Source organism: Neltuma alba, unplaced genomic scaffold, assembly GCF_004799145.2.
Source record: "Neltuma alba isolate B1F8T4 unplaced genomic scaffold, ASM479914v2 tig00011287_pilon, whole genome shotgun sequence".
NCBI lineage: Eukaryota > Viridiplantae > Streptophyta > Magnoliopsida > Fabales > Fabaceae > Neltuma > Neltuma alba.
Genome location: NW_021635996.1, coordinates 31576 through 57450, shown reverse-complemented (window position 1 = coordinate 57450; position 25875 = coordinate 31576). Strand labels below are relative to the sequence as shown.

Genomic DNA, 25875 nt, shown 5'->3' with positions numbered 1-25875 from the left:
TTTTGTTTCTTTTTTTTTTTTGAATATTCCAACTTTTGTTCCTCGTGCCATTTTTTATTTCTTTTCTTTTGTAATTTCACTAATTTCTCAACTTGCAAGAGATTATTCTTGCCCAAAAAAACCTTACAAAGATTTTACTGTTCCATTCTCATTTTATTTAGCTTGCAAAGATTCTACAGACCTATTCCCATCTCATTTATGGGAGTTCATATTTTCATGGGAGTTTATGTTTGTGTTTTTCTGTTTCACCTTTTTACCCAAAAAAAAAAAGTGAGCTTTGTGCACGCATATTTAGTATACTAGTAAATATCAGTGTGACCTTCCAATTTTTTTTTTTTGCTAAAGTACAGGTATCCTCAATCATATTCAAGGCACTGTCAGGCATCTCTTTTAATAGGATTTAAACCTTAGTTTATCATATTGTGAGGGACTAACTTTTTCTGTTAGACTTAATCCTATGATGAAACACACAGGATACTAAACTAGGTTTTGCTGCCCGTTCGTAAAAACATGGGGGATCAAGATAAGACATGAACAATGGACCTCCACGAAATTATATGTGATAAAAATTTTTAAAAAAATTCTTGTGTGTTGGCAAGAATAAGAAAAGGACGCCTATGTGGGATAAAAAGGTGAGCACATAAGAGAGAAGATAAAATCTCAATGTGGGGAAAGAAGGATACAACGCAAAAGACGATACATAAATTAAAATATATTATCTCTAGTTTTAATTATAAAACCTCATTTGTAGACTGTAAACAGGGTCTTATAATTAGAACTAGGATAGTATTTGAAAAGGCTGTAGGCAGTGAAAAATGGAGAAAATTCTTAAAGATTGCCATGAATTATCACGAAGGGAAAAAATGAAGAGAGGATTATCATAATTTGAAAGAGAGCATATATTCCCGCACGGACCTGGTGAAGCAGCTTCTGGAAACATCTTAGTTTATGTTATTTGGTTACTTGGTGAAAACAAAGAAGCATGCCGCAACTAGAAAATGGATATATGAAAGGGCACAAAAGAAAATGACAGTAGATTCATTCTTTGAATCCCAATTTGAATAGCTATATAGAATTTACACCCACCACACTTCTAAAGTATGCTCTTTTGATCCGCCAATATCTGAAAGAAGTAACTAATATAAGTTAACTTCCCCACCCTCATCCCACAGAATAACCTGACCCGATCACACAATTAAAAGCGTGATCCCATCGGATTAATATTTAGATAGATAGAGAGAGAGAAAGAGAGCCCAAAACGGAGAGGTGCCAGTGGCACCTCTTTCTGATATGTGATTCCCTATAGTGAGACTTAGTAGTATCGCAAAACAGATATGAAACAATTTGATATGCAGAGCCACCTCCACAATTTGGATAGCATCAGCAGCCACCAATTCCGTTCAATCTTACAAATATTGTTCATGTATTCTGGCGCGGTTCTCTTCCCACCATAATCTAGCATGCATCTCCCCAAATTTTTCTCGGCTGCACATCACATGGAAAAACAACCAGAATTATCAATTTCGATTCAATTCCATGTCAAAATGTAATCAAGACAATGAGCACAAATGTACATCTCAAATATGCCTCTGTTTAAGCGCATGCACACTTACCTTAATGGTTACCAAGAAAAAAAATTACAAACCTTGAGACTGGAATTAATTGGACACCATTACTGACTATTGACAGTGATAGATAAATCAGAATTTATGCAGAAACAGACCAGAGCAGCAATTGTAGAGTTTGTTTAAAATTTTGGAAATAGTTATAGGTTTGTCCGGTCAAATCTACGAAGCATTCATATTTCAACAACAGGGCTTCGTTATGTCTAATGAATATCCGGCTCATCAAAATATGTGACAAGATAATTCAAGATACATTTGAAAATTATATCTTGAGGTTTCTTGCCATTTGTATAATATCATGTTCTTGTTCTGTATCTCGTAAGTGCTTCTTAGTATCAAACTCAACGAACTGCAAGTGCAGTTGCTGCTAGCATGGATGTCATTATAATGACCTATCAAGTAGCAATTATATGTCTACCCACAACAGCATAGCCACGAAGGGAATACGTCTGGCCATACAATTGAGCGTAAGCTTACCTGAATCTTACTCTTCTGAGCTCCCTTTTACCGCCCGGTAATGCTCTAATGGTAATATAAACCCCAGGTTCATCCTGCTCAACCCATTCAGTCTCCAGATCGCTGGCATTGCTGATTGAAAGATCCCCGGAGCGATCAGCTTCTCTGGATGAGCTACTTCTCATGGAGGCGTCCATTGATGATATTTCTGTCTTGGCTGCGCTAATGGTGGAAACTTTAGGAGTTGAGTTCATACCATTAGAGTCATAGTGATGCCGGGATTGCATTGATTGATGATCAAAGGAATCAGAGGATGAGTATCCCATTCCCAGTCCTGGAGGACGGTACAAATTACGAGGTAAACGTTCCCTAGTTAGTGGAGGTGTCACTGGGCTGTCTTCCGCTGATTCAATCTTTGAGCTCTGTTTTTGACGCAGGGAAATAGACCATATTAAACAAGCATCATGGGGGATAGACAAATCCGTTACCCCCTTTCCTTTAAAGATCAGGTAATGAATAAACAACTGATGACAGTGGCAAACTATTGACAATTTCAAGATGATGGCTAAAACTAGCCTCGCTAAAATACATTAGAGCAAATGTAAATATTATATGTGTTATGCCCAAAAAAAGGGAACAAATACTACATCTAATCTCCAGAAAAAGTCAGTTAACTCTAATTAAAAATTAATATAAATAATTTATGTTGTTGATTTCTAAGTGAAATTTTCATTTCTGAAATGATTTTTGATTAAACAAAATATCTGTGAAGAATAAAAAGAGCCCAGTTGAATAAAATTTTTAGAATATAAATTTGACATGTCAATATTTCAATTTTTAATATTTAAATTAAATTACTTTATTTCATTATTTGTTAATTTTAGAATATAAATTTACAATCATATTTGTACATATATTATTGAACAATTAATCATTTTTATATAGTCATATAACTTTCCGTTTTCTTGCCCATTAAGCTACTCTGCTTTCACATGTCAAAAGGAGCCCCCCGGGGGGGGGGGGGGGGAATAATTTGCTTTCAATCTTCCATACATGCATGCGCCTTCTTGTTACTAAGTTGGCCATGATAATGCCCAAGAGGTATTGAAATTCAGAGCTTACCTCATCTTCGGATCTTGGTGGCGTTGGAAGAGGGAAAGCTTGGCGGTTAAACCTTCGAACGTTGTAAAGTTCCATAACTTTGTCGTAGTTCTCTGCCCACCATCTTTGAGCTTGCCATTTGTTAAACATCTCGCGACTGTACATCGAAAATAAAGCTAAATTCAGTCCCAGTTCCTTAGTCCTGACGACTGTATAAATCATACATGAGAATACTTCGCCAATGCGCATAACAACTGTGGGACCGTTGGTGATCAATTCATCATGAGTAGAACTGCGCGTTTGATTATTGCTAATTTTTTTAAGGATTGAAACCAAAATTGAACAAAACTTTATGTAAAATAAATTCAAATTTAGATACACGAAGTGATTTTAGACGAAATGAGGGGATAAATAATCACATAATAATGGACCCCCTCTCTGACATATGGTTTCCATAAAAGAACCTTGCCTACTTAAAAAAAATCAGGATTTTTCCACACCCAAATTAAATAAATTCTGAAATAAGCAATCAAGTGTTTTGAGAATTGAGTGGTTTCCTACTCGTCCTTGCCATCCCTATTTATCTATGTTTGGTAGGGCGGTGGAACAATAATTGTTTCATGTTAAAGTTAATCAAGCATTTTAGCGTGACTAAAGCTTGAAACCTTCTACCCAAACCCAATTACCCTATTATTATTATTGTTATTGTTATTATTGTCATGTTTTTTTATTAGGCTTGACCAAACAGTTAGTTTCTAATGGTTTGTGACACTGTTTTCAATCATGCGAAGTCGCTCAATCGATACTTTTTGACAAAGAATGCTCGAAATATAATTAAAGGCATACCCGGTCATTCGGTGGACGGAATAAAGCAGATCCCAGGCCAACATTGACCTTACACTGGGGTTTGTCTCCGCGATTGAAAACAAGTGGGTCCAGGTTTAATGTGTCAACGACATCTCTAGACGCACCTAAACATGAAATGATATGGCTGGTTGAAGTAGTTCTAGTTTTATCCTTATTATATCATTCCACACCTTAAATTTCCGAACTAAATTGAGGGAGAAAAATTAAATGATGAATACGAATGCACAGACTCCACTAACCCCATAGGTGTTGAGATTGCATCACAGGTCACTAAGTAGGGCCAGCACAACATGATGCACCCTATTTCTCTGTGCTTTTAATATTCTATACGATAACAAAAGAAAATTAAGAAGGGGCCAAAACCCTATAACCTATGTTATCTCTATCTTTTGTGGCTGGCCGTCTTGTAGAGTTTCATATTTTGTCCTGTATAAAGATCTTTGGAGAAAATGGGGGCTTTCCGCAGCATATTGCAGATTGAAAGACAAAATGCTAGCAGAGGAAAACAAAGTCACCAAGAATGAGGCACGGAAAAATTTTAAAAAAGGGAGGGGTTTCATCCGACCAAACGACATGCTCGGGTTAAAAGTTTGCCAACACAATCACCACTGACCCACCTCCACTAACAAAGCCTCAATAGGTTCTCCTTTTGGGACCTCTTTTGGATTGCTTTTGGCAATGGCGTGAAAATACTGGGGAATGTGGTCCCCGCAGCCAAACTCTTTCAATTTCATATTTCCGGAGAAGGAGTCATATCACTGATGAAGGGATTCGTATTTGGACTATGGATACTTCACCAGATTAGGCGTGGCGAGCAATGAGAATCATGGTCGTGATAAGATATTATAAATGAGCAAGCTCAAATGCACATAAAAAAACAAAAAATCATTAAGTTCTGCACTTGGTGCAATGCTCTAGCAGTCCCCTACTAGGGGGGTGTGGTTGGTTTGATCCCACAAAGCCTTTTGCGACCCTTCCAAACAATAATAACAACAATCAAAAAAGCTCAAGTTCTGAGAATTTTATTTTATTTTACCAGAGACAAGTTCTGAGAATTTGGAATATTTCAAACAAGAATTATAAGATTTATTTGGTGGATTATCACAACTTGCATTCATCAGATCAAAAAACATGCAAATGATTCATTTGCCCTAACTCTTCACAACCCAATTTAAATCACCTGTGTACTTTACTCTTTCTACATATAAGATCTACTTTATAGTTTAATTTATATCATAATGTGAATCTTATATTTAAAACAGGAAATAGTATTTAAATTGGACCTCTACAAAGACTATTAGATATATTAATAAAGGACTACTATAAATTAAGGAGTATTATTACTATAAAAGTCATGGCTTTATTATTATTATTATTATTATTTGATTTTGTGCATACATAAAGTGTACAATAAGTTGTTCACAAAAAAAAGTGTAAAATAACTTATATTATATTATACATTATTTTCTGGCCAAAAAAATAAATTATTTATGAATTAAAAACAATATGGCTTTTTAAGTGGGGGCAGAATTCCGTAAGAGGGCACTAACGTAAAGGACATCTAGATTATTGGGTTTTTAATTTTTTTGTCGTTAAATTAATCAACCCCTCACTTTTAAAACCATTAGACAGGGATAGCATTTCATTAGAGGGCACTAATGTGGGAAACACCTGGATTATTTTGCAAACATGGACTCCCACTCAGATTAGAAGTGCCACGTAAGAGAAAAACTGAAGACCCCTCCCCCTCGCATCACCCGCTGCCACCACTACCACGGCACTATCATTTTCATCTGCTCCCTCTACAACTCATGGATTCCGCAATCACAGTCCCACTCTCTTTTGTGGCTTCCCCTCTGCCTCAATCTCGCTCTTTGGTCCCTCTCTTTCTCTGCCCCTCCCTGAAACCCCTTCCTAATCTTCATATTTCAACTCCTTATATATGGAGGGCATCGCCGAACGTAATGGGCGGCAATAGTCCCTAAAATTTTCAGATTCATCGCTGCAACTGTGGCCATTGCAACTGGTCACTCGTTGCAACATGGTGTAACTGATGATGTTCAGTTAACCTTCTCAACGTCTCCATGAGCAGAAGACTCCACCTTGTTCCCCCTATGTGGCACTTTTAATCTGAGTTGATAGTTTTAAGACAAGTATCCGCCACATCAATGCCCTCCAACGAAATTCTTAATATCATTAACGGTTCAAAATTAAGAGACTCATGAATCTAATGACTCAATAAAAATAGCCCAAGAATCTGGTTAAAAATTTAGAAAAAGTATAAGTAATTAATTTCCCATATATACATATGGTATGATTTAAAAAGAATATCTAAACACACAATTTCTTAGTAACTATCATCATATGCCTTTGTTAAAAATTATATAAGCATCTGTTGTACATTTAATTATTATATAATTCATTTACAATTAAAAATTTACATTCCGCTTTTCATTAAAATATAATGATAAATACTCAGATAATTTTATCTCAATGTTAACCTAAAAATTTCCAATATGTAATATAAAAACCAAGAATGCAAAGCGCGCGAAAAATTGACGGGGGACAAATTGACTGTCCACCGTAGCAAAAAGCACACAATGTCATGATCACGATCCAGATGCTTTAGGGTCCCATCTTGACCAACACTGTAAACGCAGGGCACAGTCGCCGTCTGATCAGACCACGGCGACATAGAAAAGAACCACCACACGACGGTTCATGCCTGCCTGATTCCAAACAGGAACAGAGAAAAGAAGAATTGGAGGCCTACGTACCTGAACCGTATTCGCTTCAGATCATTCCCACCACGCGGAAGTGAAACAAATGTGATCAGAACGCCAGGCTCCACCTGCGCCACCCACTCTTTGGGTTCGTTCTCTTCCACGAACAACACCACCGGGTCCACCCGCCGTCCACTGGACGAATTCGGCGTCCCTTCTCCGCTCGAAATCCCTTTGAGCCTCGCTTCCATCTCCTTCCCCCATGTCCTCGTCGTCGTCGAGCTTGAGCTCCCTGTTCTCCGGTACGACCACCGGAAACGATCCGAATCCGTGTCTGACTCGATATTGCTCCGGAGTCCAGTCTGCGTGGGCGGCCCCGTGCAGGGACTACAATGCTTGTACGCTCCCGATGCTTTCAACGCCATATCCTTGATCTAAAAAATGTCCATTCAACAACAGTTAAATTGAAGCAGATATTTAACGAATAAGACAAATAGATTTGGACTTTAGCGTTCGCATACAGTTATGGTTACGGGTCCGTACCTGAGACGTAAGGGATTTGATGGCTTGGTTCTTAGAATCGGGATCATCGGGCTGACTCAGCGAGTCACTCCCGGGTTTCTTGGGACGAGCTATGCACGTAAGCATTTTCCGGTTTTGTACACCTGAGCCAATTCGCCAATCTTTGCAGAATAAACTACCAAAAGAGAGAAGAACTGAAAATCAATTCATATTCGATTCCGCAACTAAAAGAATCGATCAACATTGCAAAATTAGAGAGAACAAGCTAAGTACCTGGATTCGTGAAACCTGATGGAGATTGAAAGGCAGATGAAGGTGAAGCCGAAGGTGGTTCGATGTTAAAGCGCGAGAATCAAGGCAGTAACCAGACGTGATTGTGTAAATTTGGTAGGTGTGAGCGTGCTCTGCTTTGCTTGGTAAGGGCTATAATGGAATGGGGGAAGGCGGAGTGACACTTTCATTTCAGTGTCCGGGACAGTGCCTTCACGCTTTATTCTTCTCTTACCTGTTACCGGATGCTAACCGGCAAATTGGCCCTGCGCGCTCAATTTTTATTTCTTCAAGCTTCACATACTTGTTTTCCAAGGAGCGGATCGTCATGAACAATCATAAATACAGCTAAAGTTAGCCTGTCTATTACGGCCTGATATCAAACAAGCCGGGCCTGCCCAAATCTTACACAGGCTTTTTCTCGGCCTCCCAATTATGACCTTTCAAGTCGATCCCAAAAAGATGGCTTCAAAACTTATCTATTACATTTTGAATTTTTTGTTTACCAAAAACCTTTTTTCCATTACACTACTTCCGATTCTTAATATAAAAACTAATTTGACTTTTAATTTAGTTTTAAATATAATATTTTAATCTATTTTGTTTCTCATATTTATCTATTTTTTTCAAAGTGATCCTTGTAAAAGTTGCAAATATTAAAGGTTTCATTAAATGGTAATTCAAACTAATACACATAATTAGCAAGAGTATTTCAGAAAAAACAATACCTGTTATTATAAGTAACTAGCTTAATAAATTTTTTTAATATACTCAAATTAGTCAACTAGTTTTTATAATAAGAATCAGAAATAATATATGAAAGAGGCGTCACATTTAGTGTCCCGACAAGGTTGTTTTCCATTAAAAAGATACATGTGCATAGAAAAAAAATCAGGGGAACACTCATGTACGCACAGATTTTAAATTATCATTGATATGGATTTTAAGATAAAATTTATTCATTAACCGAGAATAGCAAAGCAGATAATCTTTTTTACATGGCTAGAGAAACAGAAACACACACCACTGCAGAAACAGCAAGGCAGAACTAAGATGCAACATAAAACTTGGGTTTATCAACCCATGCCACTCCAGTCTTGTAAATAATTCACTGGAATATCCTAAGTTAAGGCACAAACTAGAGAGAGAAATGTGGAGGTGAGGACATCCAATGATCCAATTCAAAAGGCAAAACCCTTTCACTATACTCCTCGCTACTCGACGTTCATCAGCATTTCATTGGCATCGGTAAAGCCTAGGGACGAGGAAGCATCACTCAAGGAAGATCCAAGGGAACATGGTCTAAGGATTGTCTTAGATTCATTGAAATATCAGTAACATACTAAATCACACAGTAGGAAAGCAATAGGGAAAAACCCATTTAAATCACTTGAAATAAGAATATGTATCCTAATTTAGATTAGTAAATTTAACAAATTTCCAATTGGTTCATGGATCCGATTTGAGATTTGCGCATGCTGGGTATTTGGGGGTGGGGGGAGCGAAGGACAATTCAGTAAAATCCTCAACATTAACAAATCCCAACTTATGTTAATGGACCAATTAGATCATTTATTGTTGGACTTAGCCTGATCCACTCTTGGTTGATTAGGTCCAAACCCCATAAGATTTGGGGTCTAAAATATAATAAATTAAAAAGTAAGGGCTGTTATCCGTTAAAAGACTTTTGTTTTTTGTTTTTTTGGAGGCAACGGTTTTAAGGTTTATATTCAGTTTTTTCTTGAAAAAACTGAATAAAAGAATGAGGCATACATGGGGTGAAAACATTTAACACAGAAGAACTCTCCACACTCTCCTTTCTTTCTGTTTTCTCCTCCTCTCTTCAAGGCATACTTGCTGTATAACAAAATTTAACTCCGTCTATATGATTGGACTCTGTGTGGACATTAGAAATACTGATTCACATTTCAGGTGCCCCAGAAACTCATATTTATTAAATTTGCCAATTTTATTTCATCTGGGTTTAAATAGGTTTCTTCCACAGAGACATGCCACTCTCCTACCATTTCGTCTCATGCGTCGACGCTACATGGTGACGTGGGTATGAAACTAGATAATTCTATATTGGAACGAGCGCTGTGATTTTTTTTCGGATTTGCATTGGGTGCTCATCAGGTGATGAGCACCCAATGCTCATCACCCATCTGGACCGTCCAGATCTGATCTGGACGGTCCAGATTTATTTTTATTTTTATAAAAATAATTATTTTAATAGGCATAAGAAAAATAAAAAATAATTTCATAACTATCATTTTTTAAAAATATAATTTTTTCTATTTTAAAATAATTATTTAATAATATTAAATCTGAACCGTCCAAATTAAATTTGAACGGTCCAGATTGCTCATCAGGTGATGAGCATTGGATGGGAACCCTTTTTTTTCTTTAAAGGGTACGGTACTTCCAAGCCACGAACACATCAAGGCTATTTGGTGGCTGTCAGCCAGCCGCAGGATCAAACAAGCCGTCGTCATCAATTTCAGAGTCTGGTGGCGCGCTTACCTTGCCTTTTCCTTTATCCATGCTCCGCAGAATTGTGCCCCTGCTTTTTTAATTTCATAGTGAATTGTTTTTTTTGGCCACAATTTCGTATTCTTTTTTTTTTGCCAACAAACATGTATTACTCAGCAGGACAGTTACAAAGTTTCAACAAAGCTCCAAAACAAAACAAATACAGGCAACCCGAACCGTAACAAAGAAAGTAACTGAAGAAATAAGGATGACAAAATTGAAAGCAACATGTATTCTTATTCATTATCAATTGGTTGAGATCCATCTAGCCTGCATAAAAATATTTTTTTAAGAAAAAAATTCCGTTGGAAAGCGAGTTATTTTTCTGCTGCTATTTCAGTGAGAATCATACTAGCATAAATTTGTATGGCTGAAATATTTGTTTTAATATTTTTCTTCTTCATATCCTTTTCATTAATTTTACAGTTTGTTCCCATTTATTTAATCTTTCACAATTAATATCTTCACTAAAAACAACATTCTGATAAAAGAAACACATTTCTTAATCTTTTATTATTCTATTTATAAAACATTATCTTTTTTTCAGCTGAGTTTAGGATATCTACTTATCATGAACTTTTAAAATGGGCTTTAATGGTGGCCATGAAATTCTTTTTATACACATCGGTAGGAATCGAACATTCAAGTAAATGTTTAAAGAACCCAGCTAAGTAGTGACTGTGTTAGTTCTTGTGGTTTACAAAACATTATCTTAAATCATATCTAATTTAACACATATTTAAAAAAAACAGTTTACAAAATAATAAATTAGAAATAAAATTGTATAATTATACAAGAAATTTAATAAAATGATTTATAGTAGCTAAGATTGAGGATAATTACCTCATCAGCCATACAAACTATTTGCCAATTAATGTCCATCCCCACCTTTTCCTTTATATCAAGAATGGGAAAAAAAAAAAACTGTCTGTGAGTACACGCAGAGGAGGATATTCATAACAGTTAATAATTAATTTTCATAAATAAATAACTAGTTCTTGTACGATGCGTGAATAATCCAAGGGATGGTAATGTCAAAACTCAGGCGAGGCCGAGGCTTCTCAACCGTTGCAGGCCAAAAACGAAACAAAATGCGAGACACATACCTCGTGTTTGTCCACATGGATTACGTCACCCCCCGTCCGATGGTCCCCATTCTTCCTCCTACGTCAATTCGCCTTTCGTCTTCCCGTTAACGTCCAGACCCTCCTCCTACAATCCTTTCCGCTGGTCACGGACGCCCAGATTCCTCTTGCTTTCGTTCTGTTCATTTCTCATTTGACCACTGTAAAATTTATATTTACTTTTTTTAACCGACTGATGAAATGCATGACGTATAATATTACTCCTATCTTTCTATATATTAAAGTCTTCCCATATGGTTTGGATTTTGTTTCTCTCAAGCAGCTCGCTGATTCTCAATTCCGCAGGTCAGTCAGGAACAATGTAGAAAGCCTGAACGTTCTGCCACGTGTCTAAATTGAAGTTCCTTACCTCTCTGTGGGACCCGCTGTAGCATCTGAGCGCGTTGGAGTCTCAACAAATATGGGACCGCCTCTGGCCTCTGTGCATGCTTTCTTTGCTGCTTCCGCCTCTCCTCGCCGGCGAACGATCCTCTCCGGTCAGTTTGACGGTTATTATTCCGACGAGGAGTGGTTCACGGCTCCCAGCTAAGGTGTCATAAATCATACTTTAGTTACCCCTGCAGCTCGTAGCCTGAGACTCCAAAAACGGCCAATTTCCAACTGCCAGAGACGCCAGGGCAATTCCAGCTTACTTTCACTCATTCCGCGTTTAACTGTTTGTTTATTTTCTGGTTTTAAGCCAGATCTTCATTGATGAGTAATATAAACTAGCGGAACATTTCAAGCTTCGTTCTTCAAATTCTCATTTTGTTTTCCTTTTGTACCTAAACACCTTCTGGTTACTTCTAGATTATTTTAGAATGTCATTCCTAAGACGCAGGAAAGCCGCCGTTGCTTACGCGCCTTCTGATTCAGAGCATAAGTTTGACAAACTTGATGGTAAGGTGAAGGAGGAGAATGTGAAGAGGAAGCGAAAAGACGAGAAGATAAGAAATTGGTCGTGTGTGGATAGCTGTTGTTGGGTAATAGGGTTTATATGTTCAACGTGGTGGTTTTTGCTGCTCTTGTACAATACAATGCCGGCGTCATTTCCTCAGTACGTGGCGGAGGCAATTGGAGGGCCATTGCCGGATCCACCGGGTGTGAAATTGATGAAGCAGGGTTTGACGGCGAAGCACCCCGTGGTGTTTGTGCCCGGCATTGTGACCAGTGGACTCGAACTCTGGGAGGGCCGTCAGTGTGCGGAAGGATTGTTCAGGAAGAGGATGTGGGGCGGCACTTTTGGAGGACTGTACAAGAGGTAATGCCCTTTTCTGATTTCCCATCTTACTTACAGGGGTGGCATCCATATGCGAAAAGCTAGGTATAGTTTGTATTTCTTGATCGGAAGGCAAAAGTAGCCGATTGCACTAGAGATTAATCATTATTGCGTGACGTTGTCTAAATTCTCAGTTATATTAAGGAACCGTTTACCAGAGTCAGAAGGAGAATTGCATTTATTGAAGTAAACTTCTTGTGACTTAAATACGCTAGCAGATTTTATCAGCTTACAAAGTTTTTCTCTCTGTGAGAAAGAGAAGTAACCCTGTAAAGTTCTGCGGAGAGCATATATGGAAAATTTTGACATCTGCTTTCAGAACTGAAAAATCACAAACAAAATTCAAGTGGCCAGAAGACTCAACCTTGTATTAGGTTGAAGCTCACCATCCATGAAATCATTGACGAATGAAACTTGCTCTAATATTTTTGGATGGCATGTTGCTTCAATCTGCCAATACTTTTGGTAATAAATGTTTGTAAGTTGTCAGTAAGCAAAGAAGAGACGGTAGGATATAGTCACTAATTTGTTTTCTGGGAAATGCTGAACTCTTGAGCTTCCCACCTAGTGGTCCAAAGTTTGCAACCGATTTATTTGAAATTTGCAGCCCACTTGACAAAAATTTTGGACCTAATGGCTTGAAAGCCCTTTCAAGAGCAATTTCCCTCTTTTCTTTTCCTTCCTAGAAGAATTTATTGTCACCTTATTGCTCATTCATTTTTTGAATTACAATACTAGGCACTTCCTTGGTTATACTTGTTAGGAATATAAAGTTATACCAATGAGCCTTCGTTTAGTAGTACTGAAGTCGTCTTCTTAGCATCTGACTTCCAATCTCAGTTTGACCAAGATCCCCTAAGAAAGAACTTTACAATTATATTTATGTACTTCATATATTTCTTCAGAACCCTGTTGTCCGAAACCCTTGGGGAGTATATTTAAATTTAAGCGTGCTGTATCACTGTAGTGAATAAAATTTCCACCAGCTTCCTTTGTTTCATCACTGTTTAATGAGACTCAAAATATATCAACAATGCTGTATTTTTTTTTTTTTTTTGTGGCAGACCATTATGCTGGGTGGAGCACATGACCCTAGATAATGAAACAGGACTAGACCGTCCTGGCATAAGAGTGAGGCCTGTATCTGGACTAGTAGCAGCTGATTATTTTGCACCTGGTTATTTTGTCTGGGCTGTTCTAATTGCCAATTTAGCCCACATTGGTTATGAGGAGAAAAACATGTATATGGCCTCGTATGATTGGAGAATCTCATTTCAAAATACAGAGGTAATTCTTTAGTTACACCAACCTTTTTTATGCGTATGGCTTTGAAGATCTTCTTCTTTCTCTGGTTTTCTTGCTGCATAAATGTGCAGTAAACCCTCAGATGAGCTTTTTAATTCCCTGCTTGATTTGAATAGGTAAGAGACCAAACTTTGAGCAGAATGAAAAGTAATATAGAACTCATGGTGGCTACGAATGGCGGTAATAAGGTGGTTGTTATTCCCCACTCAATGGGGGTTCTTTATTTTCTTCATTTTATGAAATGGGTTGAGTCACCTGCACCAATGGGTGGTGGGGGCGGTTCAAATTGGTGTGCAAAGCATATAAAAGCAGTCATGAACATTGGCGGACCCTTTCTTGGTGTTCCAAAATCAGTTGCCGGCCTTTTCTCTATAGAAGCCAGGGATATTGCTGTAGCCAGGTTCTCGTCTTACCTCTAGCCACTATATTGTTTTATCCTTTATATTTGAATTTAATTGATCGGAATTTTTATACTACATATCGAAATTAGATTGGCGTTTTAATTAATATGTAAGAACTGTTCAAGAAAACCTGTTAATGAGGAAAAACTAATCGCAATAAATTGGGTTTCTGTCCTCTTATCATGAAAAAAGACTGAAAAAAGTTAAGAACCTCAACCATTTCTAGACATGTATATTGGACTCTAGTCTATCCCTTTTGGTAAAACGAGTTGTTAAATACATTATTTGCCGGCTACATCCTTAATCAAGTGTCTCTTTGGAAGCCACTTAAATAGTTTCAAGTTTTCATCAGTATTATTTTAACAAGCATTAGTATCAGACACTGATATCAATTTTGAAAGTACTTTAAAAACCAATAAAATTCATGTCAAATGTCTCATTTGCCAGAATGCCTATAATAGATTCCTCGGTACTAAAATTCTAAAACAAGCCTTGCTATTTTCCATCATGTTTTGCACAATTAATGAGCTGCTATTCTATATACAGGACAATTGCACCTGGTATTTTAGACAAGGATGTTTTTGGTCTTCAAACTTTACAACATATAATGCAGATGACTCGAACATGGGATTCAACCATGTCAATGATACCAAAAGGTGGAGACACCATATGGGGGGGCCTTGATCGGTCACCTGAAGGACAATATAACTGCAATGCAAAGAAGCAGAAGAACAATGATACTCATCATGCATTTCACAATGGGAAGGAGAGTTTTAAGCTCATCAAAAACGTGAATTATGGAAGACTTATATCATTTGGGAAAGATGCAGCTGAGTTACATTCCTCTAGGCTTGAGAGGATGGATTTTAGGGTAATATTCCAAATTCCAAACATATAAAAAGTTAGAATTTGTTCAGAATCTCTGTAGCTCATGTTTTTTATTTTGTTTTTGTTTTTTTCCTGCCCATTGATTTTCATTATTTGAATAATATAGTGTTCAAAGTGAATTTGTGCATAAACCAACTTCTTCCCCGGTATCCATTTTCACAACAGCAGCTATTTTGACTTCAGATTATTAAACATGCTTAGATGGTATCATGAGGCTTTGTTTCAGGGCGATCACCATCATGTTGCTATTTGCTAATGCTTTTCGTAATTTCTGTCTCTCTCACATTTGTGCGAAATGATAGAGCTTCCTGTTTGTACATCTGCATTCGAACATATAAATGTAATAGCAAAACCTATCAAGGAACTATCCGCTCCACAAATCTACGAAGAATCAGATTTAGATTCAGAGAGATGACCATTGGATCATATTTGAAACACTCTGACGAATCAGCTACTTGATTTAAATTAATCACCATTTATTTACATTTCTTTACTGGCATACCAGCCCTTGTATATATCTTGTGTAATATCAATATTGAAAATATAGAGACCTCGACACTGTCAACCATTTCCATTGCGCCTACTAACCTTCAACACCTACCATTTTCTAAGTTCATATCATCTTAGTCAGGCATGCAAAATGGTCAACAATCATTGACCCTGAAGTTTAACATGTTTTTAAGCAAAAAACTTCAACCCTTCTCTCAAATTTCTTTTCTGCCTGTCTCCTGATATTTTAATAATGTGGGCACTTGCAGGCACTTGGCATTAATTGCTTTGAAAAATAACAGTTTCTCATTTTCTATCCTTGGTTTCAATTGACAGGTTAAACCTAAGGGTAGGAAGCCTGAAAATAAATCCAAGTGCGCCATCTGGTCGGAGTACCAGGAAATGGGAGTGGAGGGAATCAATGCGGTGGCAGATTACAAAGCTTACACGGCTAGTTCAATTTTAGATCTACTTCATTATGTTGCTCCCAAGATGATGAAGCGTGGAGATGCTCATTTTTCACATGGGATTGCCGACAACTTGGATGATCCTAAATACAAACATTACAAATATTGGTCTAATCCCTTAGAAACAACGTGAGCTTCTTTACGGCTATCTTTGAAGATTCATCATTTCAATTATTTCTATTAGTGGTGGGTATTCTTAGTCTTTCTTCTTTGCTTCTACAGATTACCAAATGCTCCAGATATGGAAATCTACTCGATATACGGTGTGGGGATACCTACAGAGAGAGCATATGTTTACAAGTTAACCCCTCCATCTGAGTGCTACATTCCTTTTCAGATTGACTCGTCAGCAAATGATGAGGACTCTTGTCTAGAAGGTGGAGTTTATTCGGCTGATGGAGATGAAACTGTTCCAGTTTTAAGTGCTGGCTTCATGTGTGCGAAAGGTTGGCGAGGAATAACCCGTTTCAATCCTTCAGGAAGCCCTACTTACATAAGGGAGTATAGGCATGCCCCTCCAGCCAATCTTTTAGAGGGCAGGGGAACCCAGAGTGGTGCACACGTTGATATTTTGGGGAATTTTGCGGTGATTGAAGATATTATTAGAGTAGCAGCAGGAGGTACTGGCAAGGACTTAAATGGAGATAGGGTGTACTCTGATATTTTCAAATGGTCTGAAAAGATAAACTTGAAGCTCTAGCTTACATGGTTAGTCTTCCTCCTTGTTAGATCAGAAGTCAGAACTTCCTTCAATTTCTATGCCCTATCTTAAGTGAGATGGTTTATAGAGCTTTTATATTTTAAGAAGAGGATATGATATCAACGGTTCTAAACTACTAGTATTGCATGCTGCTTTATGGCTACTTTAAACTAAACAGACCTTCATTTGACTTTGAAACTTTGGACAAGATTTTTGGCATGATAGTTACATAAAAGGACATTGAATAATCTTCTGCATTTATGCGAAATGGTTGGATATGTGCGTCTATTCTGACTAAATTGCTGTCTCATGCTTAATTTCAGGATCAGCTTGAACCCTGCCTGGTTCTCCCATGTGCTGAGAGATGACGATTTTGTGGCCGCATGTGTCGGAGGGGGTTAAGGATGATGGTGATTATAAATGTAGCCTTAATCCTTAGCCTCGGGGAGTGCATATGCTGAGTCTGTTAAACGAAATTGTTCGTTTCTAATCAAATGTTGGGCGTCGCGTTCTTTTGGTCTTAAATTGATGTGGGTAATATTTTTTATGATGAAATGTATAACCTTAGTGATTAATTTCAATTACTTAGCATGATCACTTGTAAATATATATATATATATATATATATATCAATTCAACCGTATTGTTTAAAATTTTTGCACGAGCCTCTTGTTGAAATCACTAGACAACTTTTCGCGCATATTAAACGGAGTTTGATGATTGATTGTACCATTTACTGATAAGAGTGGCTTGTGCCATAAATGGTATACGGACAGATTAGGCCGTAAGTGCTAGGATCGAAATTGAAAGGAGAATGATAAATAATTGAGAGGAGAGAAATTAAACCTAATTCATGTTTAACAAAAGGGTACGTGTATGGTCGGACGCGCGAGGATTTTCAGTTTGCCTATTGCTTTGGCATTTGTCGGTAACAATGCTTTCTGAAACTAGATCCATCATAAAATCAAAACAAAGAGCATCTTACGATTATGGTTTGCCTTTACACGCGCGCGCGTGCGCACAATTTGGGTTGAACATTGCAACTTGGTTACTGTATGTGTGTGTACACACAATCACCAATTGGCTTGGCTGGTTTCGCTACATATTTTGCCAAAACTCTCACAATGTAAAGCTGCATAACTGACTTGAAATGGCCTATATGTGAGGTTCATTTTTTGAAAATAAATTACGACCCTCCAAAGCTATTATAATTAAATGAATGAGTTTAATTTTCAGTGTTAAATAATGAATGGATAATTATTATATAATTATTTTAATCAGTTTGGTGATTTATTAATTCTAATATATGATCGAGTATTTTAACATGCACACACAGTATCTTGGGAAAATTCCTTAAAAAGCCAATTGAATAACTCAAATTATCCATATTGATTGCATATGTTAAGAGAATTGTTCTAATGCATAATTGGAAAGGATTTCTTCCGATTCTAAATATAAGACCATTTTATAATATAAATTACCCTATAAAATATGTCTTATATTTAGGACTGGAAGAGTATTTTAGAAAAATAATGCATTTTTAACAAATAATTAACTTAATTTTGTATCTTTGCAAATTAGTTATATGGATCTTATAATACAAATAAGAATGTGTAATTCGTTACTTTTAATCACTTTTTAAATTTTAATATGTAGGAAGCAATTAAAAGCGTCATATGTATTAAGAATAAAATTATAGAGATTTTTTTTAATGAAGTAACATATTTAAAAATGTAAGGCATTTTGGGTTTATCTAATATTGATTAATACTCCATCTAGTGTTTATTATAATTTTCAAATAACTGACTTACATATAACAAAGAATCAGTTAAAATTAATTAAAAATAATAAATAAGTAAGAGATATATTTTTATTTTCAAATGGAGGAAGTAATGATTTTTTTAGCACAAGACTTGAACTAAGCCCTAATCACTTGGGAGCACCCACGGCTGACCCATTTTAATTACCGTAGCTGCGGGGTCAGTCCTCAATCCGGCTGTCTTATGTTTCAGGCTGTAAAGCATTGTTTGACTAATCCCGCTGGTCGGACGTTACTTTAATTTGGCCTACCTAGGTTGTGCATTAACCACCACCCACCTGTATGCCTCACCAGAATGTTGAATATTCTGACCTTCCCTCTATTTTTCGTTTAAAAAAAAAAGATTCATATAATTTTTAATCTCTCAAATTTACTCTTATTTTAATTTTGATCCTTCAAGTTTCAAATCATAGGTTTTTATCCTTTAAGTTTTATTTCATTCAAAATATTAATCTCTGTAATCCAATAAAAAATTAGACTATTTTGTCTCTTGAGAGACCAAAAACCTATGGTTTAAAACTTGAGGAACTAAAAACAAAATGAAGATAAACTTAAGGAATCAAAAATTATATTAACCCTTTAAAAAAAATCTTGATTCCCCCCAACTCCCATAAAATTGCTCAGAAATAGAAGTAAACCATATATCTAATTATGTAATTATTTATTTTTGTAAGGGCTAAGGTGTATCTAGTATCCCGAAATATTTTTTCAAATACAAAAGTATTTCCAAAATATTTTGTAATATATTCAATACTTCAAAATATTTATCTAAAAAAATATTTTGAGATGCTGGATATGTCAAAAAATATTTCACAATGCTAGAGAGATATAAACAAATACTTGGCTGCTCATCTAAATACTTTAAGGTATTAGATGCAGCGGGAAAAAAAAACTTCGAGAGTGTTGGATGTACTTAAAATTTTTTTAATATATTAATTTAATTATTTCATTAAAATATGAATTAAGTAAAATATTATATACTATAAGAAGCTTTTCTTTAAACAAGCTTTCAAGAAAAATTGATGTCAGAAAAAATCATCAGAAAACCATACTAACATTATTTTAGAGGACAAAATCAAACTAATTTTTTTTAGGCATATAAAGGGTATGTCGATAATAGAATCTATTTTAAAAAAACGAAAAGAAAAATCCAAAAAATGATGTAAAAGGCGCGGGTAAATGGGCGAGAAGTCTGAAAAGTCAAAACATGCTTCCATCGTCGAAGCTGATCTATTTTGATCGTCAATCGTGACTGCTCTTCACCATCCAATCACAAGTTTTGAATCTTACAACACTTAAAGCAAGAATGATTTTCTTTTGTTTTGTTTTGCGTTTTTTGAAAAAAAAATCCCAAATACTGGTCAAGATATTACTATAATAGAATTATTATTTCGATGTATAAATTCAGTGCCCGGTTTTTTGGCTTTCATTTCTCCTCCTGAAACATTCTGACTCCCTACAATTACTGAACACCTAACTCGTTCCACCAGAAATCCAAAATCATGAAGAAAGGAAACTTAGGCCTCAATCTCAAGCTCAATGTTCCTGCATCTGATCAGGTTTCCTTCGCCAAGTTTCTGTAAGTCTCCTTCTCCTTGGAAATCCATCCGTATGAGTGAATGCGGGTGTGTGTGATTGGCTTTGGCTGATTCAAATCTGGGATTTTGAATGTATTGTAGGACGGAAAGCGGGACGTTTAAGGATGGGGATTTGCTTGTTAATCGGGACGGAGTTCGAATTGTGACTGAGACTGAAGTCGAAGCTGTAACATATGTCTTTCAATTCTGTTCTTTTTTCTTTCACTTTTCTTAGTGCATATCCAATCAAATTGCCCTGCGTTTCTTTGGGTGCATTTTTTCATCTTGATCATTGGATCTGATGAAATGTTCTGTGTGATAAAAAAGGATTTCTTAACTTTATGTTTTTTCTTAATTTTAATCCCTCCCAAGCCCAAGCGGAGAAATTTTTTTGGTTGGAAAGCAGCATCAAAGCCTATGTTGTAGATTAATTATTTTTGCCTTTTACTTGACATCATCTTTGATTACAAAATCTGAATGAGGTTGGGAAGCTATTGAGCTTTGCCTCCCCAGCTGCTGCAACTGGTTGGACCAGAAATGTCAAGGAACTAATGCTTTATTGTATATCTTCGCTTATCTTCGTTTTTCTCTTAAATCAACCGGAGGATAAGCTGCAAGATGCAAGCTTATGGCACAAAGACTGCTCCGCAATCTGGTTTTTAACTTTTATGTCAATGCCATTTAAGAAAATGGACATTTTTAGGGAAGTTTTAATGTGACATTCGATGCATAAAATCAATTGTTTGTGTTCTTTTATCTCGACTCCATCTAAGGAAATGACCATTTTTGGATGAATTTTTGGTGCATAAAATTGTCTGAGTCTGTTTTATTGCTATCTCGGTACTCGGGCCATAGAAATTATGGACCATGACATGGGACACGTTATTGACATAAATATAGGCATATTAATTATCAATATGCAATTTAAATATCTACCTAAAAAACATATAATTTAAAGTGTAGAATCATGTTTAAAATGATTATCCAACTTGTGTGGGACATGGACGTCATTTCTTTAAGTGTCCATGCTTCATAGCTTTCAGACCCCTTCTTTCCTTCCCTTCCCTTCTGTATTTCTATGCTAAGAATGGCAGAGTACAAGTCTGGGGCCTTTCTTTTCTGCCACAACTCTTGTGCGAATGGTTTGAACTAATAGAAAATACTATCATTATTTTGACCATTTAAATTTGAATTAAGGTGCAAATTTGCTCTGAAAGTTTTTGCTCAATACCAGTGTTGCCTTGGAAGTTTTTTTGGGTTCAATGTCACCCCAGAAGTTTCAAAACATGGCAGTGTTACCCCACCTCGTTAAAAAACTAATGTTCTCTATTAAAGTATTGACATTGACCGTTAATATTTTTAAAGGTAAAAGGCAGCATTGCTTTATTTTAACACTTCCGAGGCTACGTTAAACCAAAAAAAAAAAAAAACTCCTGGTCAAATTTGATCCTTAATTTTTTAAATTAGTTCCTGATAACATTATTCTTTCCATCATGGGAAATTTTTTTTGGTGGGGGGGGGGATTTAATCTCTTAACCTGAATTTTCCTATATTTACTTTTATTTTGTAAAAAACTTAGAAATTGATATATATGCTGGCTGAACTCTGACAATTTGTTAATTATGGGTTTAATATCTGCCAGGCACCCCCTATCAGACCTCTGGACAACCAGTTGAGTTTGGCAGACATAGACATAATCAAAGTGGTTGGCAAGGGAAATGGTGGGGTAGTGCAACTGGTGCAACACAAATGGACTAATCAGTTTTTTGCACTAAAGGTATGCATAGTCCCTGCATATTGCTCACTTTGCCTTGAATTTGTATCTTCTGCTCTTTGGTTTTTATATATTTAGTTATCTCTTTCATACTTGTGTTGTCTAGCCGGATTTCATAATTTCAAAGGTTAATGCCCTTCTCTCCCATGAAATTCTTGCAATGAGCACTGAGATATTTCAGCTTGGTAATTATTGTGAACTTTAATGCATGTTTTACCATACAATAGCAGTCAGTCAAGGACACATTCTCTAGAAAGTTTCAAGAAAATGGTATGGTCTCATCATTATCCTTTTTGTATAAAAAATAATTTTCAGATTTTAGTAGAGTTTGTTTGGAAGGTGAAGCATTGTTTTGTAAACAGAATACTTTTGGTGTTATTGTGTTCCAAGGGAGGATATTGGACGTCTTGGTATCTCTGAACACATTGACTAAGATGCGACTTCATATCTGGGAGTTTACGTTTTAATCTATCATTTGACAGGACAATTTAGATTACATTCAGAGGACATTTGCTGAGCCTAAGGCTTGAATATTTTAGCTTTTTCACAAGAAATTGAGAATCTCTTTTTTGTTCATCATTTTGTTTTTCTCCTCTTGTTATTCATTGCATGCATTAACTTGATTTTGGATGATAAGCATGGGTGGAATATGTGGTATCTGGTAGGGATTTAGGTGGTATGGGATGCCTAAATAGTATGAGATGCTTAATTGAGTATTTAAGTTGATAGGTTCTCTCGTCTCAATAACTAGCTTTTGGGAGAGAGTTCCTCATCCTACTTAAATATCCATCTTTATCATATTTGTTCTTCCTTCTGATTTCTACATTTTTTAAATTTTGGTTGTACTCTTATGTGTCTGTGTGGTCTGACAATCTAATTTATTAATTTGAAAGCTGCTTCCATATCATTTTACTGTTGAAAGTGTTTAAACTTGTGAAGCACTTTCCTATCATAATACGTTCATGATTGGATCCCCAACTGTGAAAATTGGTTATGTTGTGAAGCATTGGATGACAGCTTAGGCAATATTCAGGTGGGAGAGGGACACTGGAGTCCTTTTGGGAGAGATTTGAGGAGTTTGTTTGAAGAATGGGATTAAAAATCAGCTGAGAGAAGAGCAGGGACAATTTGGGGAGAAGTATTGGGATGTTCTAGCTAATTGAAGAACTAGGGTTTACTTATTTTCGCCCCATCTATACTGTAAATTCGGATATTGAAGTCTATTTCCATCTGTTTACAATCTTGACATGTTTTACACATTCCGTTACTTATGGTACATGCTTCTCCACAATTTAGGTTATCCAAATGAATATTGAGGAGTCCATGCGAAGGCAGATAGCACAAGAGCTTAAGATCAATCAGTCAGCTCAATGCCCGTATGTTGTTATTTGCTATCAGTCATTCTATGATAATGGTGCCATATCAATCATCTTAGAGTACATGGATGGAGGTTCTTTAGCAGATCTTCTGAAGAAAGTTAAAACAATTCCAGAAAAATATCTTGCTGCTATCTGTAAGCAGGTGAGGAGTAAGTGGTTACCTTTCAATATTTCAGACTTAGGTTCTGGCAATCTGGCTGGAGGAGTTGGTTCCACCACTATACCTGATTTCTCTCATGTGTTTCGCAATGCAGGTGCTCAAGGGTTTGATATATCTTCACCATGAAAACATATTATCCACAGGGACTTAAAACCTTCTAATCTGTTGATAAACCATCGAGGGGAGGTAAAGATTACTGACTTTGGTGTGAGTGTAATAATGCAAACAACATCTGGTCAAGCAAATACTTTCATCGGCACATACAACTATATGTCTGTGAGTACGTTGTGTACCTATGTATTATCAATCTGTCATGTTTCTGGGAACACCTATGTATGAGGCAACTTATCCGTTTTGTCTGAATTACAGCCAGAGAGAATAGATGGGAGCCAGAATGGCTATAACTACAAAAGTGATATATGGAGTTTGGGACTGATATTGCTTGAGTGTGCTACTGGGCGGTTTCCATATACACCACCTGATCAAGGTGAAAGATGGGAAAGTATTTTTGAGCTAATTGAAACTGTTGTTGATAAACCTCCTCCCTTTGCTCCATCTGATCAGTTTTCTCCGGAATTCTGCTCGTTTATCTCTGCATGGTAAGTATATTCAATTACTAAATTGTGTAAGGTCTTGAGAACCTTTGCCCACCACAAAATAGAAAAACAGATGAAAAAGGAAAAGACGAGAAGGATCTTTTAAAATGCCTGGCAGTTTCTTAGAATAAGTCTGTAAATAAATAGAACCTTAACATAAAAGGTAAAAAACTGTGCCATACCTTGGAGTTGTATCTTCATAATTCACACCGTAAGATTTTTTTCATAATTACACAGAAGTGGTGTTTAACTGTCTTAAAATAATGTTGAAGGCCAGCAACTTTCATCCCCCCCCCCCCAAACACGGGGGAAAAAAAATCGACTAGCTGTCCTGTCATGAATTTTCTGCGACTTTTTCTCATGAGGTTTTTGATCCTCCTCTGTCAATCTTCTCTTTGTTTAGTTTACAGAAAGACCCAAAAGATAGACTGTCAGCTCAGGATCTTATGGTGAGTGACTGCGTAAAACTTATTTATATGGGCACACCTTGTACAATATCTTCTCTGATGTGATGAAATATATCTGATATGAAATCCAGGGACATCCTTTTATCAACATGTATGGGGACTCAGATGTAGATCTTTCGGCTTATTTCAAGAATGCAGGATCCCCGCTTGCAACTGTGCCTACTTCTACTTGGTAAGTTTCAACGTTGCCCCTTTCTCAAAATGGAAACATAGCCATCTTCCCTTTTGTTTTATGCGTCATTTCCCCTCATGTTGTTAAAGATAGGGGTATGTGTGTGTTAATTAAAGGGTCTACTAATCAATACCAGAACTTCTGCTTCAATATTGAGAATTTGTTTGTTATTGTAAACTATTGAGCATTTAGGGAGAAAAAGAAAGAGTAGTACAAAATAGACATTTGTTCCGTAATTGATATATAAATATATCAAGTTTTGAAAGTGAGAAAGTGAAAGAGGACTCCTCCTTGAAGACAAGAGGCAATGATGGAGAAAATAACTGAAGAACCTTTGGATCTGCCTAACTCATCAAGAATAACGGACATAAAACTGGAAGCTAGCTGTTGGTGTAGGAAATCCTCGATATTTATTTACCAACCAGGAACCAATTTAGGTTTTATTTTGTCAGAATAAGTACTAATGTTGTTACATAAAGTGTGACAAAAAACATAGCAGTAACCTTTACTTACAGGCGTCCAATTCTTGTTGCTAACATACCGAGATTATCTGACCTTCTGTTTTGGGACAATTTAATAATCCTTAACAATGGAAATCGATTGCACTCTTTGGCTGGTGCTGTGACCTTTAATTTTACCTGATATGTAACCGCAGTTTTTGATACCTCTCTATGCAGATCATAGAAATTATGAAGGACATTTTTTTTTTGGATATCAAGTGGATTCGTCGATTATGAGACTTGCAAGTGCCGTGATCCACGAGGCTGCGATGATTAAGACTTCATGAAGAATTTTAGGGCTGAAGATGATCAGCGTCCACGGACCGCGAAAAGTTTGAATTTTTATGATGGGAACTAAGGATACATTACTAGTGTTATTTGCCCTATATGCGGATTGCATGGTTTGTTGTACAAATTATTGAGATCATAGTTTGTATGGATGTTGCAAAGGCACGTCTAAATCTATGCCAAAGGTTTTGAATTCATTATATCCAAGTCGTTTGCAAGTTCACCTCTGCCCTAATGTACTTTTAGGTTCTTTTGCTATGGCTGGTCAAATTGCTTCCTGGGGTTTCGATTACTTGATAAACTGTTGATAACCCAGGCCCTGTCAATTTTTGTTTTCCCCCAATTTTTGAGAAATGAGTTTTTCCTAAAATAAGTGTTTCAACAACGAAACTAG

At 36.5% G+C, this 25875-nt stretch overlaps 3 protein-coding genes across 3 annotated transcripts; 2 read left to right on the top strand and 1 right to left on the bottom strand.

Annotated features, from left to right (window-relative positions):
* Nucleotides 1-1027: 1027 nt before the first annotated feature.
* LOC114711273 (protein Brevis radix-like 4) lies at nt 1028-7722 on the bottom strand. The gene is made up of 6 exons (XM_028895640.1): nt 7568-7722; nt 7316-7469; nt 6827-7206; nt 3204-3339; nt 2103-2503; nt 1028-1485 (listed from the first exon to the last, which is right to left on the bottom strand). Exons 2-6 carry the CDS (start codon nt 7418-7420, stop codon nt 1407-1409), a joined length of 1101 nt encoding a protein of 366 aa, XP_028751473.1. The 5' UTR covers nt 7421-7469; nt 7568-7722; the 3' UTR covers nt 1028-1406.
* Nucleotides 7723-11567: 3845 nt separating this feature from the next.
* On the top strand, nt 11568-17402 carry LOC114711272 (phospholipid:diacylglycerol acyltransferase 1). The gene is made up of 7 exons (XM_028895639.1): nt 11568-12481; nt 13564-13786; nt 13921-14204; nt 14752-15076; nt 15919-16178; nt 16272-16757; nt 17073-17402. Exons 1-6 carry the CDS (start codon nt 12042-12044, stop codon nt 16747-16749), a joined length of 2010 nt encoding a protein of 669 aa, XP_028751472.1. The 5' UTR covers nt 11568-12041; the 3' UTR covers nt 16750-16757; nt 17073-17402.
* Nucleotides 17403-19873: 2471 nt separating this feature from the next.
* Nucleotides 19874-25704, top strand: LOC114711274 (mitogen-activated protein kinase kinase 2-like). Its single transcript, XM_028895642.1, is given in 10 exon segments — nt 19874-20147; nt 20248-20332; nt 21788-21922; nt 23216-23440; nt 23553-23583; nt 23586-23734; nt 23828-24057; nt 24458-24503; nt 24593-24693; nt 25371-25704. Coding segments are annotated over 10 exon segments (1080 nt in total). The 5' UTR covers nt 19874-20070; the 3' UTR covers nt 25372-25704.
* The last annotated feature ends 171 nt before the right edge of the window (nt 25705-25875 follow it).

Coding starts and splice junctions, on each gene's coding strand:
- LOC114711273 (XM_028895640.1), bottom strand. CDS start 7,420: ATGCTTACGTGCATAGCTCGTCCCAAGAAACCCGGGAGTGACTCGCTG. Junction 2,504..3,203: donor CACCAAGATCCGAAGATGAG/GTAAGCTCTGAA, acceptor CGTCAAAAACAG/AGCTCAAAGATTGAATCAGC. Junction 1,486..2,102: donor CTCAGAAGAGTAAGATTCAG/GTAAGCTTACGC, acceptor TGTGATGTGCAG/CCGAGAAAAATTTGGGGAGA.
- LOC114711272 (XM_028895639.1), top strand. CDS start 12,042: ATGTCATTCCTAAGACGCAGGAAAGCCGCCGTTGCTTACGCGCCTTCT. Junction 12,482..13,563: donor TTTGGAGGACTGTACAAGAG/GTAATGCCCTTT, acceptor TTTTTGTGGCAG/ACCATTATGCTGGGTGGAGC. Junction 14,205..14,751: donor AGGGATATTGCTGTAGCCAG/GTTCTCGTCTTA, acceptor TTCTATATACAG/GACAATTGCACCTGGTATTT.